Source organism: Lytechinus variegatus, chromosome 2, assembly GCF_018143015.1.
Source record: "Lytechinus variegatus isolate NC3 chromosome 2, Lvar_3.0, whole genome shotgun sequence".
Taxonomy (NCBI): Eukaryota; Metazoa; Echinodermata; class Echinoidea; order Temnopleuroida; family Toxopneustidae; genus Lytechinus; species Lytechinus variegatus.
Genome location: NC_054741.1, coordinates 39489841 through 39510933, shown reverse-complemented (window position 1 = coordinate 39510933; position 21093 = coordinate 39489841). Strand labels below are relative to the sequence as shown.

Sequence of the window (21093 nt, the reverse complement as noted above, 5' to 3'; positions counted from 1 at the left end):
GCGCCTCGGGTTTCCTCGCCCCTTAGATCCGCCTATGAAAATTGTGCAACTATACCGGACAATTAAAGTTATGAGGTCACGTTACTTTATTATTGCTTATTAGGTAGCAAAAATGGATTAGAAGGGGTGGTAATTGGGCCTTCCATTATTCATATCATTTTCCTGGGTAGGTCCAATTAATTCGTATTACATACATATTTCAATAGCACATCACATTCCATACATTTTTTAAATTCTCTTATCTACCAAATAACAGTAAAAGAAAATTCTGCTTATCCGCATTAGTACATATTTATCAGTATTATAAGGGTTGAGATTTCAACACATTTCCCTATTAACGGCATATTTTTTTTAATGCTAACAGCCTCAGTACTAAAATTAATAATCTAACTACGATGCTTTCATTATTAGAGTATGCAAAGATGAAACTACTTTTTGGTAATTCTCTAAACAAATCAATCTTAAATCATGAAGAGTTCCCAAAAGTTCGGGCATCCACTTATTGCTTCTTCTTTCACGGCAAAATGTTTCTTCTTCTTGCCGGTATTTCGCCGACAAGCCATGTTCGGTTGGATGTTTGAATCTGTAATAAAATAAAAAAAAAAAGGTAGCAACTAACAATATTGGTATTATAAGGGTTAAGAGACAACTTCAATTGAAAATAGAAATAAGGGTCTGCGAAAGAGAGACTACACGTGATTAGAACGGGAAATCGCCGTGTGTTCACATCGGCGGAAATTGGACAATCTGTGATATCGCGATCTCAAAGTGTCTGCTGAGTCTGTCCGCTCGCTTCAGGTTGGTGAACGAACGGGTATACCTACCAAAGTCAAAGATACACCGTTTTCTCTCGCGATCGCTTTACGTCTCTCTCTCTGACATTGTCTTTGGTATGCATGACTTAGTCTAGATCTACTACTATTTGAACATCAACGAAATCCCCAGACGAAATTATGGTTCAGCTTTACGTAAAATCGTGAGTAGCATTTGATTTACCGGCTAGGTACCGTACGTACCGGTATGTAGGCAGAAGAAGGCTTCAAAAAGATAAAGTGACTGTCCGGAGACTCCGGACAGTCACTTTATCTTTTTGAAGCCTTCTTCTTTTTTGTCTTTGGATTACACTAAAAATATGAATTCAATACTTGTAAAAATTTTCTATTTTGTTCTTTATACTATTTCCTAACATTTTGTACCAAAAATTGATGAAACTTCACATGTAAACTTTTCCAAAATATTATGGCCCGTATTCTGAAGACAAGTCACAAAGTCAAAGACAGGTTTAACTTAGACCATGGTCTAACTCTGTACTAAAATTATGGGAAGCCAAAAGTGTCAAAATTTTTATTAAGTTGTATGTTTCTAATTTTTCACAGTGCTCTTTCCTGATTCATCGATGGTGAAGACAATCATCTATTTATACTTCCTAGACAATTATGAATGATTTGAGAGTCGAATGAGCTGATTATGATATCTTTACTATTAGTGATTTATGTAGCGATTGGCTTTCCATACTTAAACCACAACTTTAAACTTGAGTTTAAGTTAAACCCGACTTCAGAATACGGGCCTATGACTTTCCAAACTTGATCGTCCGGCCACACAACGTGTGTGTGTGTGTACGGGTATTTGAGTTTTTGTCAGACGTGTATCAATCAGATATGATTATTTACGTCTGGACCGACCTTTAACGTCACCATCCGAAAGATGTGACCTGGGCTCGAACGTCTGCATCAATTTGTAACTTCCCCACAGCTTGGATTACAGACAGGCGCACGCCACAACGCCCAGTTGAGTATCAACTGGGGTCCGTTTCTCAACACCGTCATAAGTCAAACTTCTTGACTAAATCGGAGATAGTGAGCTACTTGTCCGCTAACTGTACGAAGCCCTCTTTACCAAGATCTGGTACAACAACCTCACTAAATATTTATGACACCTCCGAACCTGTCATAACTTCTTTTTTAATGACGTAGTGGCATCATGTGGGTAGACTATGACATGCAAAAGTGCCGAGAAATTTGAAAATTATAACCTTACATAATCATAAAAGTTGAAATTACATCACCAAACAAGTGGGATAGATTATTCAATGATCATTGTAATACAAAGTAACTATGAAAACTGTTGGTAAAATGCCACAAAACCATTCATTTTGAAATAGTAAAATAATTTGAAATTCTACTACGTCAGGCCATCCATAACTGGACTTGTATTTGTCGTTTTCAGACCCTATTGACATTTGGATAAATTCTAATCTCTGATTTATGCATAGAATTTGTCAAATCGTAAGATCGGTATCAAAGATTTATAAAAAAAAAATGTTAAACTATATTTCGATAATGTTTGGAATCGTAAAACATTGTATAATTATCATAATTTTACAAATAAATCGTTATGGTTTACTTTCGTAAACTATTAAAATTGGATATCCCGGGGGTACCCATCTCAGCGTCCACATGTGATTTTTTAGTCATGAAATAAATTATTCATAATTCCATTTTTCAGCAATTCAATGCCCCAGTCTTCATGGTCTAAGTAAGTATGATGCATAATTTACCTGTGCTATTATTTTTGATAGATGAAATTCCCAATTCATCACAATATTTGCAATTTTGTCATGATTTTTCTTTTTGAAAACTATGCTATTTTGTGACTAAGGCTACGTCTCGTCTGCTCTTTTTACCCATAGTATCGATATCAAGGTATTTTAGTTAGGAAGCCTTTCGTGAAACAGGTTTAGTAAGATTGGAACTAACTCCGTGGTTTGTGGATAAAGATATGACTAACTTGTCCAGGTGTTGAGAAATTTGCCCCTGGGTACTACCAGTATGTACCTCTGGCTCTGCGTGTCTTGTACCAAGGCGATGTTTGTGTGTAGGCTCCACTCTACTTCACTACTGCTACACTACGCTCCACCTAACTCACAAAATGGCAAAAGAAAGACCAATTTGATAATGAGATGGGAATAAACAAACTTCCCTTCTATCTCAATTGTTCTATGACTCTCCCATTTGCATGTCATGTGTATGTTGAATTGGGCAAAATTTAAAAATGCTGAAGAAAACACAATGCAATTTGGCAATCTGATATTTAAATTTGATATAGAAAAACCAATGACAATACTTTTGTTTGATTTTTGTGCTAATACCAGACCTTCTGCACCTGGTGCTACTCCAGAGTGGATGTTGATAGAGCTACAAGGAGCTATAGAATCCCCGGATGATGAACAGCTTGCTGGGAGATTTATAGGAGATTTACATTTCAATCTGAAGGTTTGTATGTTTGCTGCACAAAAAGTAATATTGGTGCTATACTACCGGTATACCCTTTGATCATTTCTTGAAATGTAGATTTCTTTTCAATACATTTTCATACCTGTAATGAAAGTTATTTTCAGTTGTATACTGTATATATTTAAAAAAGATATATATAAAGCCATTAAAATTGACATTATACTCTAGATATTGATGAACTTCTTTCTGAAACTTCTGAAATATATCCAGGATGAAAATGAAATTCTACTGATACTTTTAAGATTATCTTTATTCACTATTGATAAGATTGTATGGTTAAAGGGGTACCCAGGGCTGAAAATATTTATATCTAATAAGTAGGGTAATACTAATATTCAGAGCAAAGTGCTGAAAATGTAATCAAATCTGATTACAAATAAATAACAAAGTTATTGAATTTAAAACTTTAGCAATATTTTGTGAAAACAGTTTATGTATTGAATACCGAACAAATAAACAAAATTTTTATTAGATTATTTTCGCTTTTCAATTATTTACACAGAATAAACCAAACAAATTATTACCGTATAGATATCTTGAAGATACAGTTCTGAGTTATTACAAATGATGTATATATCCAAGTTGGCTGGCAAAGGTTCCTTAAATTAAAGTCCACAATGCTGGCAATGGTGAAATTGATGTTAAAACATGACGAATATTAGAATCACTGTAACAAGTTGAAATATCTGTGAAGACAATACGATCATAAACAGTCCTTTATACTCCTTAAAATCAACTCTTTAAAGAAATATCATTCAATCTTATTCATCCCATACTTCAAATTAATCCTCATTAATCACTATAAATTAAATGAAAATAATAATTTCTACTGCTATCTACAGCACCTGCAATTACCAATCTTAGTCACAAACCCTTTTTATGAAGCCGCCATCAATTACAAGCTAAATCGCTCATGATAACGGTCTCCTGTGTCCATTTGTTAAAGGGATGGTCCAGGCTGAAAATATTTATATCTTAATAAATAGAGTAAAATTCACAGAGAAAAATGCTGAAAATTTTATCAAAATCCGATAACAAATATCGAAGTTATTGAATTTTGAAGTATATCAATAATTGCGAAAACAGTTATATGCACTTTGTCATGAATGTTCATTAGGTGGATTGATGATGTCACATCCCCACTTTCCTTTTTGTCTCGCCTGCGTAGCGGAGCGAGACATAGGTATCACTATTTCCGGTGGCGTCGTCGCCCGGGGGGGCCACTTCCATTCACGAGTGGATACCATGCGCGACCATGGGGTCTCGAAAAGCACCCTAAACACGTAATTTCCATATTCTGAAAATGTACCCCTTAACAAGTATTGGCGTGTTGGAAACAGAACGATACTCTTGGCAAATATTCCCTGAAATGAACCCCTAAACAAGTACAGGAATGTTTTATTCATGTTATTGTTACGAGTCCTTCGGTCGTCGGCTTTACCTTATTTGGTTTAGTACGACCCCACCTTCTACACCTCGCGCAAATCGGACTCTAAACACGTAGTGTTGGGGCAAAAAAGGACATCCTTTATAAAACATTTAATTTTGTTTTATCATCCCCTCAAATTCGACCCTAAACACGTAATTTTCTTAGCGAAATAGATACCCTTTTTTCATTATTTTTGTGTTTTTGACACCCTTATCACGTTACGTACGTAACGTGCCCTATCGTGAAAAAGACATCCTTTTTACGTGTTTTTTTGGTCGCGCATGGTATCCACTCGTCAATGTAAGTGGCCCCCCCCCCAGGCGTCGTCGTCAACAATTGTGTTGTTCACCCAATAACTTTCTATAGCTTTGAGGTGGGATCACCAAATTTATACCAGAGGTCCATCTCCTGAAGGCACAGGTCAAGTTCGAATATGAGTCGAATTTGAATAAGGTTAAAGGTCAATGAACTTTCCATGACTGGCACTGTGCTGTGTTGTACACACAATAACTTTCTATAGCTTCGAGGTGAGATTGCCAAATTCATAACAGAGGTCCATCTCTTGAAGGTGCAGGTCATGAGGTCAATTTCAAATGTGAGTCGAATTTGAATAAGGTCAAAGGTCAATGAACTTTCCATGACTGGCACTGTGCTGTGCTGTACACACAATAACTTTCTATATCTTCGAGGTAAATTCATACAAGAGGTCCATCTTTTGAAGGTGCTGGTCAAGTTCGAATGTGAGTTGAATTTGATTAAGGTCAAAGGTCAATGAACTTTCCATGACTGGCACTGGCTGTGTTGTACACATAATAACTTTTTATATCTTCGAGGTAGGATTGCCAAATTCATACAAGAGGTCCATCTCTTGAAGGTGCAGGTCAAGTTCGAATGTGAGTTGAATTTGATTAAGGTCAAAGGTCAATGAACTTTCCATGACTGGCAATGTGTTGTGTTGTACACACAATAACTTTCTATAGCTTCGAGGTGGGATCGCCAAACTCGTAACAGAGGTCCATCTCTTGAAGGTGCAGGTCAGGTTCGAATGTGAGTTGAATTTGATTAAGGTCAAAGGTCAATGAACTTTCACGCTACTTTGTTCCTCTAATGACATGGTAATACTGTAGACTGTACAAAACAAATTGAGAAAAGTTATGCCCCTACCATCATCCAACATAATGCTAAAGATTGGCATTTCATTACAGTGTGAATATTACGAAGTGTGATCCGTGTCCCTGCCGTGGTGCCGGAGACATTTTGCCCTCACATCTATCATAGCCTTTAATCAAAATGTGCTTATAAAAAACTGCACTCTTTCAAACTTCCTACTCATACCCTATTACTTATATTTTATCTTGTAGTACTTCACTCTTGCATCATTTACTTATCATATGCACACAGATCAATTTAGAAAACCCTACTGCTAAAGTGAAGGCAAGATGGCTAAAAATCACACACAATAAGTTTTTATATAATTTATCTTTCATGCACAATCTTTCCTCCATTTTTTCAAACAATAAGTTTGCCATAACACCTTAATAATTAATTTAATTTTACAATTTTACTCACATTATTATCAATTACATTCTTTTTCACTAACATTCATTTCCTTTATTGCATGGAAATAATTATAGCTTCACAGTATTAACAGCATTCTAAATAGTGTTATCTGATTTTCTAGGGATAAAGTAGGCCTATACCATTAATGCATATATGTAAACTGTCAGAACCACAATTCACCCCCTAAACTGCTGACAGCCTCAGAAGTCATAGCATAGTTTTGACATGCAGTCTCTTCATGACTGCAATATGCAGGCGAGACAACGCTTGGTGTTTGCCTTGTTCTTATGTTATTACATGAAATAATAATTGTTTCATTTTTTCATACATGGGTAAATGATGTGTCTCCATTGTGATGAAATAAATTGCGGTAAAATATAAGTAATGCACTTAATCAGTTGTCAGTCCAATTGTTTCAGTTCTTGGTAGAAAAAAATCGAATGAACCCAATTTCATATAATAAAATACAAAAGAACAAGTGGGGATATGACATCATCAGCCCCCCTAATGAATATTCATGAAGACATGCCTAGAACTGTTTCACCGGAATAATGCAAATCTTTAAAATTCAAAAATTTTGTTATTTGTTACGCTGTACAGTTAACCGATTTTGATCAAATTCTCAGCATTTTGCTTTGTGAATTTCACTCTATTTATTGAGATATAAATATCTCCAGCCTGGACCATCCCTTTAATGTTACTTTTTATTATTATTAAAATGTGAAGTATGTGCCCACACAATTTTTTTTCTAATTATGTATTATGTTTATATTGTATACATCATGGATTATTTTGTATATTGCAAACAATGTAAATATTTTTGATAATGTATTGTGAACACAAAAGTAAAAATAAAACAGTCGATTTTAGCAATCCATGGGTTGACAAATGTTCTGTAGAACAGGTTGATGATCTTGATGAGAACTGAGAATTCCTCTCTCAAAATATCTGCAAACAGTTCATTGATGGCGTGCAAATAATTCCACAGAAGATAAATGTTGTATTCCAGTTGGAAATAAACTATGCTCTGACATAAAGTCTGGTGCGAAACTTTGAGTTCTGAGCTGATATGACGATGTCCTTGAAGAAACTGCCACCTTGTTTATAAATTTCTGCTAAATTATTCTGGAAGCTTCTAGTATTGTCTTTAAAAAGAAAATTCTCCTTCCTAGAGCAGTTCAATTCTAAAAGACTCATGAATGACCTCAGTGAAATTAAATATTAAAACAATATAGCTAATCCTATTGTCATTTTCCACTGCCCTAGCAGGCCCTATTGTCTACAAGGAATCATTGTAATTTATACGAATATCAATCATTACTCTGCCTCATGCCTACATACCAAAGCTTAAAGGTCAAGTCCACCCCAGAAAATGATGATTTGAATGATTAGAGAAAAATCAAACTAGCAAAACTAAAAATTTCTTTAAAATTGGATGTAAAATAAGTTGTGACATTTTAAAGTTTCGCTTATTTTTGACATAACAGTTATATGCACATCTCAGTGACAAGCAAATGAGACAGTCGATGATGTCAATCACTCACTATATCTTTTGTTTTTTATTGTTTGAATTATACACTATTTCATTTTTGACAGATATGACAATAAGGACCAACTTGACTGAACCATATAGTATTAAAAGAATTATAATTCCACGTGTTCAGGGACGAATTAATCTTTGTTTCACTTGACAATGAGAAAATTAGAATATTTCATATAATGAAATGCAAAAGAAATAGTGAGTGGATGACGTCATCAATCTTCTCATTTGAATACGGACCAGGATTTGAATACGGACCAGGATGTGCATATAACTGTTTTGTGAAATTAAGCGAAACTTTAAAATGCCATAACTATCTCATTTACATCTGATTTTGATGAAATTTTCAGTGTTATGCTTGTTGGATTTTTCTCTTTTTATTCAAACCAACTAATGGTTGGGGTGGACTTGTCCTTTAACTAAGTCATTCTGCAATGTTTTTATTATGCATTGAACTTCCTTAGAGAAAACAATATCTAACTGGATGAATGTAATTTCTCTTACAATTCTTATATATATAACAGTATATTGTCATGAATATTCATTAGATGGGCTGATGATGTCACATCCCCACTTTCCATTTTGACTCGCCCACCAGAGGTGAAGGCGAGACTAAGGGATCCAAATGTCGTCCGTCACACAACATTATGACTTATATAACTCTGCAACCATTAGTAACTTTTCAACCAAACTTGGATGGTAGATATACTTTAGGGACCTGCAGATCATGGTGCAGTCAGAGGTCACATGGTAAGGTCAAAGGTCATTTCCAGGTCATTGTTATGACATAACTCCACAACCGTAAGTTACTCTTGAACCAAACTTTGGTTGTAGCTGTACTTAGGAGACCTGCATGATATTGTGTTCAGAGGTCACGTGCCATGGTAAGGTCAAAGGTAATTTTTAAGTTGTTATGACATAACTCCATTACTGTAAGTCACTTTTGAACCAAACTTGGGTTATAGCTGTACTTTGGAGACCTGCATGATATTGTGTTTAGAGGTCACATGCCATGGTAAGGTCAAAGGTCATTTTGAGGTCAACATTAAAGTTTATGTGTAAGACTTATGACAAATGTTATGCCATCCCAGTTATTTTACAATGAACAATATTTCTGGTTACTTTCACAAGTGGGCGAGACACAACATCGCTTGTGCCTTGTCTTTACATGAAATCATAATTTGTTTTCACATTTGTGAATGATATGTCTCCCTTATAATGAAATAAGTTGCAGCAATGAATATCTAATGCACTATAATAGTTTTCAATCCAATTTTTGTCTCGCCCACCAGAGGTGAAGGCGAGACTTAGGGATCCAAATGTCGTCCGGCGTCCGTCCGTCACAAACCTGTAATGACACATAACTCCACAACCGTAAGTCGCTTTTCAACCAAACTTGGATGGTAGATGAACGTGGGGGACCTGCATGTTATGCTGCAGTCTGAGGTCATATGGTAAGGTTAAAGGTCATTTTCAGGTCAACGTTAAAGTTTACACGCAAGACTCTCTTATGACACCTAACTCCGCAACTGTATGTTGCTTTTCAACCAAACTTGGATGGTAGATGGACTTTGGGGACCTGCATGTTATGCTGCAGTCGGAGGTCACATGGTAAGGTCAAAGGTCATTTTCAGGTCAACGTTAAAGTTTACATGTAAGACTCTCTTATGACAGCTAACTCCGCAACCGTATGTCGCTTTTCAACCAAACTTGGATGGTAGATGGACTTTGGGGACATGCATATTATGCTGCAGTCGGAGGTCACATGATAAGGTCAAAGGTCATTTTCAGGTCAATGTTAAAGTTTACATGCAAGACTCTCTTACGACACATAACTCCGCAACCGTAAGTCGCTTTTCAACCAAACTTGGATGGTAGATGGACTTAGTGGACATGCATGTTATGCTGCAGTCGGAGGTCACATGATAAGGTCAAAGGTCATTTTCAGGTCAACGTTAAAGTTTACATGCAAGACTCTCTTATGACACCTAACTCCGCAACCGTAAGTCGCTTTTCAACCAAACTTGGATGGTAGATGGACTTTGGGGACCTGCATATTATGCTGCAGTCGGAGGTCACATGGTAAGGTCAAAGGTCATTTTCAGGTCAATGTTAAAGTTTACATGCAAGACTCTCTTATGACACATGACACATAACTCCGCAACCGTAAGTCGCTTTTCAACCAAACTTGGATGGTAGATGGACTTAGGGGACCTGCATGTTATGCTGCAGTCGGAGGTCACATGATAAGGTCAAAGGTCATTTTCAGGTCAATGTCAAAGTTTACATGCAAGACTCTCTTACGACACATAACTCCGCAACCGTAAGTCGCTTTTTAATCAAACTTGGATGGTAGATGGACTTAGTGGACATGCATGTTATGCTGCAGTCGGAGGTCATATGGTAAGGTCAAAGGTCATTTTCAGGTCAACCTTAAAGTTTACATGCAAGACTCTCTTATGACACCTAACTCCGCAACCGTATGTCGCTTTTCGACCATACTTGGATGGTAGATGGACTTTGGGGACCTGCATATTATGCTACAGTCGGAGGTCACATGGTAAGGTCAAAAGTCATTTTCAGGTCAATGTTAAAGTTTACATGCAAGACTCTCTTATGACACATAACTCTGCAACCGTAAGTTACTTTTCAACCAAACTTGGATTGTAGATGTACTTAGGCGGCCTGCATGTTAAGGCCACCGCACACCTTACGACCCGACTGGTCGGCGACTGGCTTGCGACTGAGTGAGGGGAGATGAATCGCAAGGCAGTCATAAGCCTCGACACCGCACACCTTGCGATCCGATCTGCGACTCACGCATGCGCTTTTTGCTTTTTGGCATAGCATGTGAGAATTTGCGCTTACTACTGCGTATGCGCGTTGTTTATCATAATACGCGTTATGCAACTCTGCTGTCTGATTGGCTGGAGGTTGGATTGAGCTTGCGATCCAGTCATAAGGATTCAACATGTCAAATCCTTCCGATTTTCCTTGCGACTTGTCTCTGACCAGTCTGCGACGCTCAAGCTGACAAGAACTGTGACGTCACATCTCCCCTCACCCAGTCGCAAGCCAGTCGGCGACTGGTCGGGTCGTAAGGTGTGCGGTGGCCTTTATGCTGCAGTCGGAGGTCACATGGTAAGTTCATAGGTCATTTTCAGGTCAACATTAAAGTTTATGTGCAAGGCTCTTATGACAAGTGTTATTCCATCCCAGTCATTTCACAATGAAGTTTCGATATAATTCTCTTGCGTGCTCACGATCACGATATTTCTGGTTATTTTCATAAGTGGGCGAGACACAAAATTGCTTTTGCCTTGTTTTAGTTCTTCGAGGAAAAAATTTGAATTAATATAATTTCATATAATGCAATACAAAACAACAAGTGGGGATATGACATGATGTATCATCGGTTTGCTCATTGAATATTCATGAAAACATGCCAACATGTAGAACTTCTTCACAGGAATAATGCAAATCTTTAAAATGTCATATTTAGCTTTGTTATTCCTTGTAGGAATTTGATCAAATTTTCTGTGTTTTGTTTGTCTGGTTTTCTTTATCGGTTCAACTCACATTTTCAGCCAGGAGTACCCCTTTAACCCCAAGATGGATGCTAAATATTTTTAAATATTCCAATGCATCCCTCTGATTGCAGATCCAAGTTTTCTTCTTTTTTTTCAGTATGGAATTGGTTTTAATTGATTTGCTTAGAACAGTGAGTTGTTTGTAAGAGAGAACAAAATCTCAGATATCTTGAAATGTTATCCATGAAAGGCAATAAATGAAAAATAACCACATGCTTATGTGTTTTTCTGCTAGGGGGTGCCAGTCCTTATCATTGGTCATCACATTCTGTATGGAAAGGTTGCTAACCTTGAGAAACCATTCATTGTTTTGATGAAAAATGAGAGTGCAACCAAAACTTATGATGAAGATGATGCTTCACATGCCATGGATGTAGATTCCAGTCACGATGCTGAATCATCCCTACAGGACGATACACACTACTATGTCAATGCAGTGATCAAGAAGAAAATGATTTTCAAAACAAGACCAAAACCAATCATTACTAGTGTGCCCAAAAAAGTATGACATTGAGACTGATTGACAGACAGTTGCAACTTCCAAGAATCGTCTATGGCACATATCCTAATACACTTTGCAGCAATATTTCAGTATCATAGATCTTACACGTTGGATGGTGTGGGCCTGTCATCACAAGGCTTGTCTTTGTTTCCATTGGAATTTGTCTTGATTTGGCAGATTGGAATCTATTTAGAAAGTTGGATATGCAAGTATTTGTTGGCTAGGGAACAGATGTACAAAGTCAGTGTGAATTAGAAAATTTAGTAGTTTCTTAAGTAGTCAGTGGGTTAGTTCCCATCACAATGCTCATTTCAACTACAGTGTTAGTATTAAAGATATTTGTGTGGCAATCCTCATGTTAGCTGGACTAATATATATCTATCTAATTCAGAAAATGATTAGAATCACTCCTGGATGTTTATTTTCTAAAGACAAATTCACACTGACTTTGTGGGTGCGTTGTGGTCTAGTGGTTCTGACTCTCATCTTTAAAACAGAGGGTCATGGGTTCGAATCGTAGCCATGGCAAGAAATTTATCCACACTGTGCAGCACTTGACCCAGGTGAGGTGAATTGGTACCCAGCAGGGTAATAATCGCAGCGCATGGAATCCTCTGGCAAAAAGTGCTCTATAAATCCAGCTATTACTATTATTATCATTAAAGACGAATGAGACCTTTGGAACAAGATAGCTTGTGTGAAAACAGAAAAATCAAAGAAACAGATCAACAAAAGTTTGAGAAAAATCGGACAAATAATGAGAAAGTTATGAGCATTTGAATATTGCGATCACTAATGCTATGGAGATCCTCAAATTGGCAATGCAACAAAGATGTGTGATGTCACTTTTGAACAACTCCCCAATACTTTAGTGTATATTTCACTTAAATTGCCTCTTTTATCACATCTATCAGTAGATCATGTGTTCTTTCTATAGGAGGGCATGTAATACAGATTTCTAAAGAATACATCATGGATTAAGAGTTTGTATCACCATAAGAAAAAATCAAAAGAGACATTTTGAGGGTATTTCATAGTCCATCAAAGGGAAAGTTGTTCACATGTGACATCACACATCCTTGTTGCATTGCCAATAGGAGGATCTCCATAGCATTAGTGATTGCAATATTCAAATGCTCATAACTTTCTCATTATTTGTCTGATTTTTCTCAAACTTTCTTTGTTCTTATTCTTTAATTTTTCTGTTTCGACACAAGCCTTCTTATTCCAAATGTTTCATTTCCTTTTAAATGTGGTTTTAGAAGTGAAAAATTATCTGCAAATATTCCAAACATGTAACGCACCGGAGAATTTGTACAGTAAATTATATTAAAATTTAACGCTGAATATTTTTATGGAGGCAGTATGAATATATTATTTTGGATGGCTCAGAATTGAATACCAGAGATATTCCAAGAGTTAGGGGTTATATTGCACGAATCAAAGGTGAGTGAAATATTGGCCCTAACAAGTTGAATATTTGTGGTATTACAATTACAGGAAATAAACCCATCCAATAAAATTGTTCATGTGTCCCCCCCAAAAAAAAAGTAATTGAGCAAATCGTGTCACAATACCACAAACAGTAATATTGCCTCACTTCACAAGATCATTTTGATCACATAAATGCGACTTGCATGTAAGCTTATTGTGACATCATAGAATCATTGCGCTTGGCAGGCATTGATTGTTGTGCGCATTGTATTTCATTGCACATGTGCATTAGACTATTCAGTGCGGTACCATATTGAACAAGAAGTTTTGTACAGTATTTGTTTGATTTCAGCCATTTGTTTAATACATATTAAACAGGCAAATAATGCAGACCAAGATACACGTTTCTAATGCATGGATAAGGCACTGTAAAGATAATAATAAACAAATAATCACTGTTGGCAAACTATCAGTTACGAGGCAAGCTGGATGTATCTTTCTGAAGCGAAGCTGTATAAGCTAGCGAGTACATCCAGCTTGCAGAGAAAGTGATAGTTTGCCTCATCACCTGAAATCCAGAGGTGATTATATACATCGAGAACCCCTCTAAATGTAAGAGTTTTTTTATCAAGGTTTCCTTTGAAAAAAATATCCATCAAGACGATTATGCTTGTTTCAATAATTGTGCTTAAGTAAAATGTGTGCAAGCATCCGAGGTCTTGCTCTAACAAGATTTATTTTGACCTCACAAAGGAACTTTACCATCACAACAAAACAAGCGAGGGGCAATGCACTTTTTTGCATGTATGTACACTCCGCGTGCCCATCTGGATCTTGCGCTATCATCACTGCAGGTGGAGCGTTGTGGCCCAGTGGATAAGTCTTCTGACTTAGAAACAGAGGGTCGTGGGTTTGAATCCCAGCCATGGCGTAATTTCCTTCAACAAGAAATTTATCCACATTGTGCTGCACTCGACACAGGTGAGGTATGACGAAAATCTCGCGTTTGAGAGCTGTATACCCCATTTTTCCTTATCATCATATCTCTTCTCCCAGTAATACAAATCCTATTGCCCTCAAGCATGAAATTTAAGTATAGAAACACCTGTTTCTTGACCTCGGTCCGAAGATAATTCACCCCAGCATCTACGTACGGTCACAGCAGGGGGCCACACACGATGGATTGCAATATGTGTTCCGGCGAGCTAGCGCATGGAGTTCCATGTATACAACGCGTTGATAGAAAGTTTTTCTTCCTTTCTTTCTTTCCTTCCTTCCTTTCTTTCTTTCTTTCTTTCTTTCTTTCTTTCTTTCTTTCTTTCTCTCTCTCTCTCTCTCTCTCTCTCTCTTCTTTCCTTCCTTCCTTTCTTTCTTTCTCTCTCTTCCTTCCTTTCTTTCTTCCTTCCTTTCTTTCCTTCTTTCTGTCTGGCTGTCTAATTTTTTCTTTCTAGACTTATTTTTCTTCATCCACCCCCTTTCTACACCTCTAAAGAACGTGCATTTGCCAATCATATCTGTAGTGAGGCCTATAAATGTCCTTTTCTCAAAGTTGAGGTGTAGGCCTATACATAGATAATACGTTTGCGATTAAAAAAATAGTTACAGGCATAGTTTGTATTTAAATTATGAATAAGACTTTGGGGTAAAAAAAATAATGATTTCATATTTTTGTGCATATCAGCAGCATGATTATTATACTTTGTATGTTGGTATGCCATTACTTCTATTTTTCGAACGTTAAGACTGTATCATTGCGCGAGTGAACCCATTTTCTTGCTAGACGGACAGAAACTATGCATGCATCGCGGTCCTTGCATGCTAAGCATACCGTAATTTTTATTCGCTTACTTTCCTTATTTCAAGGTCGATTTTCTTCGTTCGAAATTGAAAATGGACTAGTATTGGATGTCTGAATGTAATATGCCTTTGAAAACATGATTAATATCGAATACAATAATTTCATTCCGAAGATCCTTCTACAGGCAGACAAGTCTTACGTAATAGCACAGCTGTTGTTTATCATTTCGTCCTTGGCTCAACGCTCATTTAGCTGGCCCGTGGTGGTGAAATCGAGACAAGGGGATTACCTGGCCAAGATGGGTTTATCGGGGTTGGAAAAGTTGTTTGAGATTTCCAAACACAAATCGGGGTATGAAACCGCAGTTTGCAGTCCGAAGTGAGGTCGAGAATCAAACGGGAAATTTTCGTGAAGGTAAATGGGTACCCGGCAGAATTAATTCCTTGAATGCATGAGCGCTGAAAGGCAGCTCGAGCTAAAGCCGGGGTAATAATAACAATAATAATAACAACGCGCCTCGGAATAGAATATTTCTAGATAGATGGTGCTATATAAATGCCTATTATTATTATAATGGTATAAAAAAAATAGGGTGGCAAAATTCATGTGTACTCAAACTAGTTCATAAATAGTCAAACTAGTGTTAATGGTGAACATTTTTATCTTAAACTTAGGTATGACTTATTTATGAAAATAGCATCCTTATTTGATAAGAGTTTATTCAAATTGGCAAATTTTTTGGGTTTCAAAGAAACAGAATAGATCAATGAAAGTTATTTTTGTTTGTGAAGGAGTTATAAATGGTATTAAGAAACTTGAGCTTTCAAGTGTTGAGATCACTAGTGCTCTTCCGTTGGATATGTGACCAAGAGTGAAGTCACACATGAACATGTTTCCCATTACCAATATTGCAATACATATTTTTCCTTTTTTCAAGTCTAGATAAGGTCTTGTTATTATGAGTCTAGGTAAGTCTTGTTATGAGATAATGATAAGACATGAATACAGGTTTCACAAAATACAGTATATCATGGACCAAGAATTTTTACTTTAATTGGAATAAGGAGAAATGACATTTTCAGTGACCAAAGGAAAGATTTGTGAAATCATATATCTTGGTCACATTGCAAATGGGAATATCACCATCAGTATTCTCAACATTTGAATGCTCCTAAATATCTTGATTGTCCAGTTTTTGTCATAATGATAATGATTATTATATCAGTAATGATCACAATAAAACTTGCATGATTATACTAATCATGACACAACTGATACCGGTATTTAATTATTACAATACTTTGAATTACTATGTTTTCAACAATGTCATATGCATATTATTTTAATAAATGAAAATTATAGAAAAATATTCATTATAATAAATTATATATGTGCATGTACAGTTGTTTTGTCATGTGATTGTAATGTTTTCCCTGTACTTTGTTAGGAAAAGGTATTCAGATTCTTGCAATAAATAATAAGTTCTTAGAGACGCCTAATATCATATAGTCTCTATGCGTGTAGAAGAATTGTTGATTTCTATAGGGCTAATACATGACTTGTGTATCTGTGTCGAGAGGCGCAATTAAATTTGTAATGTGAAAATGCCTTTGAAACACAACTGTGCCCCCCCCCCCTGAAAGTGAGGACCTTTTTGGGGGCTTGTCAATTTTTTTCTCATGAAAATGTGCCCCCCCCCTTTGGAAAAACCTGGAACCGACCCTGCTTCTAACTACATGTAATTGAAAATTTGCTTGCTCACTCACATATTGATATTTTCTGTAATTCATTACTTTATGTCAACAAGTCCATAACAATATAGCCATGAAAAAAAATGATAGGCATTTAACTGAAAAATGGTAGTATCATGTACACATTTACAGTATACAGAGTGAGTCAGAAAAAATGTCCCGCTTTTGTAAAGTTGAATTGTTTAAAATATGAATATTTCATCATTAGTTTCATGATACGTCTTGATAGAGGTATCCTCCAAGTACATTCAGGTACCATTTTCATTTGATCCCGTGCACGAATGACTGAACATCAGACAATCTTTAGAAGACTGTCAGATCTCACTTGCGCCAAATTACTGGGTGATGAATAAAACAGTGCTTTAGACAAAGACAGACAGACTGGCATGCTCACACATACACACAAACACACACACAACACACATGGCAATATCTGGTTCATAATTTTCTCGTTTCTGATTAAGCATTGATTTTTAGCAAGATCGTTGAATGTTTAAGTGGCAATTTCCCCTTAAAACACATTCACTACCACCATCATATCATCATCATCCTCATTGTCATCATCTTGATCTTCATCATCATCGTCAAGTGCACATAAATCCAATATGCTGGTTATGTCTTTTGTTGGTTAACAATGACAATTTACAATGGATGTCTCGTGTCTGTGCTTTTGTTGCACTTGCCTATAAAAGGGCTTGCCTGATTTGGCAGCAGTCACTTGAGCATCTTTTTACAGTAGCAAAAGTACACATGTATTGGTTCGCCTTCAATTCACACCACAACATATGTCATTTATGGTCACCGAGTATGCAAGGACTCAGAGTGTAGCAGTTGTTTTGCAAGGGTTTCGCCGACGTTACCCAGATGTTCGGTGTCCCAGCAGTTTTTTGTGTTTTTATTCATCGACGTTTGCTGTAATTGTGTGCTTGTGTGTGTGTGTGTGTGCTTGTGTGTGTATGATTGAGTGGGTCTGCCAGTGCGTGTGCATGTGTGAGGGTGTGTTTGTGTGTGTGTTTCAGTCTGTCGGACTGTCTTTGTTCAAAAGAGTGTTTTATTCCCCACCCTGTAACTTGGCGCAAGTGAGATCTGACAGTCTTCTAAAGATTGTCCGCTGTTCAGTCATTCGTGCACGGGATCAAATGAAAATGGTACCTGAATGTACTGGGAGGATACCTCTATCAAGACATATGAAACTAATGATTAAACATTCATATTTCAAACAATTCAACTTTACAAAAGTGGGACATTTTTTCTGACTCACTTTGTATACATATACATTGCCTGTGATGTGATAATTACACACTTGAAAGAGGTTCTTGTCTTCCAACTACTGAAAATTTGCTCGGTAGTTTCGCTCTATCACATTAACTGTAATTCATAACTTTATATCACAACCATAGAGATGCATACTAATTATGTATCTGTATGATTACAACAAATCTGTTGCTATACAGAACGCACGTAGGATTGAAAAAAAATTGTTATAGGCCTTTAACTGAAAGATGGTAGTGTTATGTACATGGTTATATACCCCTGTATACATAGCCCTTGGTATGGGGTGTTTCCAAAATATTGAATTTTCATGTCAGTATATTGCTATCTTCCCCCCTCCCCCACTGATCGGACTGCATTTACACCAGTGCCCACTCAGTTAAATAAGGGTTAAAGACCAAGTACACCCCAACAGTTGATTAGCTTGAAAAGAGAAAAAGATTATTAAAAGTACTGTGCATAATGCTGAAAATTTCATAAAAATTTGATGAAAAGAATGAAAGTTGTGTCATTTTAAAGTTAATTTCACCAAACAGTCAATATGCACATCTTGGTCAGTGTGCCAATGAAGGAATCGATGATGTCCCCACTCACTATTTCTTTTTGTATTTCATTAATTAACATTGTAATTTTTTTACACATAATGATGTGAACATGATTTAATTTCACCTTGAATTCTTACTACTACTATTGCCATATTTCACCCAGGGTAGCCACTTCAGTTCCAAAACTTTTCTCCCAGCGTGCCCTGCTTAATATGATAATGTTATTATTACCCCGGGCTCCTTGAATATGTGGGATTTCCATTGTCGCAACCTATTGATACTTTATTGATAAGCAAACATACAATGCTACTTTCAGGGCTCTTGTTCTTTTCAGACTGGACTACTGCAATAGTCTCTTCAGTGTTCTTAGAAGAACTTGCATGTAGACCGACTTCAGAGACTAGCTGCTAGGATCGTCTTCTCCACTCCCCTTCGTACAGAACCTCTCTGACTGCAGCTTTATTGGTTGTGAGACAGAGTATAGCCTTCAAGTCTCTCAATCACTGAAGTCCAGAACATTCTAATACATCATTCTCAAGTTCATTTAATACTCATTCGTCATCAATCTAGGTTATTCAGCTCCTTTCCTAGACACATGGAAGTGAAACATCTTTCCTTGTGTTCACTGCAAAACAATAGAACCACCTCCCTGCTGCAGTGAAGAAGGCCTCCTCTGTTGACAATAAAACCAGTCTAATTTGCCGAGAGAAAATTTTCTTGCATGGACTAAGCTGACCATTCTGAGGTGTTTAATTACTGGTATTAATTTAGTGGCCCAAACGTGGATAGTGTATGTGCAGCGAACAAAAGGAAAAGGAGCTATCAAGTGACTATTGGATTATGATTTCGAGAAAATCTGCCAAATTTAAATATTCTATATCTCACATAATGAAATACAAAATAAAGTGTGTGTGACATCAATACTGTGTTATGCATATAAATGTTTTGTTAATTAAGTGAAAGTTCAAAATTTGATATTTTTTTCACTTTACATCCAATTTTGTTGTAATTTTCAGCATATCTATTTCTACCTGTATTCGAAACATCTTTTTAATAGTTTGGTTGGAGTTTACCTTTAACAGATTTGTTGAAATGAAATAATAAAAAATCATGTATAATTACAATTTCTTGAGATTCCATTATAAATAGAAAGGGTAAAAGAAACACTACAAAATTGATTTCAGTGATTGATGTTTTTTATTTTAGAAATATGATTGCAAATAAAAATAACAATGCAAAATAAACTTCTTTTACTTGAAATGATACATATACCATATTCTTGTATTTGAACATTTGCCTTAAACATTTAAAGTAACATCATCAGAATAATCATACAAATTTCATAGAAAAGCAGCATTCAAAATATGACATGCAGATACAAGTATACTAAGAACCATTATGAACCCCCCACCCCCCCCCCCCAAAAAAAAAAGAGAGAAGAAACTGCCATAATTTAATACTTGTGATTTCAAATAGACAAAGTAAGAAATACATGATAGTATGTAGTTTGTTAACTCTGGTCTGTCCACTCTGTAATAATTGAGTATTGTACAAGTCTGCATTTGTGTTCTGATAATCACTCAAATCAAAGGCATTTTCAAGTAAGGGTGTGTTCAATGTAAGTTTCCAAATTTAAATGGCAACATGAATCATGATTGAAAACATTTAAAAATGCAGATAAAATGAGAAACAAAGGGTATGTTCAATGTCTTCTTTTCCTGGTCATATAAGTAAACCCCTTTCAAATCATGATTCAGAGAAAAATTCAAACGTTGAAAAAAATGCATTTGTACATGCAATTAGTTTAGATTTAACGACCTTCAGCATCACAAATGCGACACTGAACACGATTGAGTTTTGAAACGTCTTTAAAATTGTTCTCGCACTGGGATCCCACACAAGCAGATGCCAGAATTGACCTTTCTAGTGATGGGTCAAACTGCGCACGAAAGCTGCGCTAACGAAAGCTGGAAATTTAAAGACAACAATTAATCAGCTTTGTATTTTCAACAGTGAACAGTGCACCACTGATCATGCACATATTGAACACACCCTAATGTAATGCATTGCACGTGCCATTTACCTCTCTTAACCCTCACCATATCAGGCTATTTTGGTAGATCATACATAATTACTATAGATCAATATGGACGGGAGCCTGAGGGAGGGGGGGCTTAGCAATCTTGGCAGGAGATTGTGTAAGATTCACTAAGAAAAAAAAATCAGCAATGTTGCTCTTAGCATAATATCACTTTAAGGCAAAACTTGACTTGGGCAGATTGAAATGTGTTCGTCTTTTCAACAACAACAAAATTAATCATTTGATTTTATTGATAATACTAATTTATACATAAAATTTATCTACCCCTGGTGGAA

The 21093-nt window shown here is 36.4% G+C and overlaps 1 protein-coding gene across 2 annotated transcripts; it reads left to right on the top strand.

The window, feature by feature from the left end:
* The first annotated feature begins 810 nt into the window (after positions 1-810).
* LOC121408086 (chromosome transmission fidelity protein 8 homolog) lies at positions 811-12603 on the top strand. 2 transcript variants are annotated; one of them, XM_041599424.1, is made up of 4 exons: positions 811-976; positions 2509-2538; positions 3155-3275; positions 11651-12603. In XM_041599424.1, exons 1-4 carry the CDS (start codon positions 954-956, stop codon positions 11921-11923), a joined length of 447 nt encoding a protein of 148 aa, XP_041455358.1. In that variant the 5' UTR covers positions 811-953; the 3' UTR covers positions 11924-12603. The 2 variants fall into 2 exon arrangements, with proteins under 2 accessions (XP_041455358.1, XP_041455359.1); XM_041599425.1 differs by lacking the exon at positions 2509-2538.
* The last annotated feature ends 8490 nt before the right edge of the window (positions 12604-21093 follow it).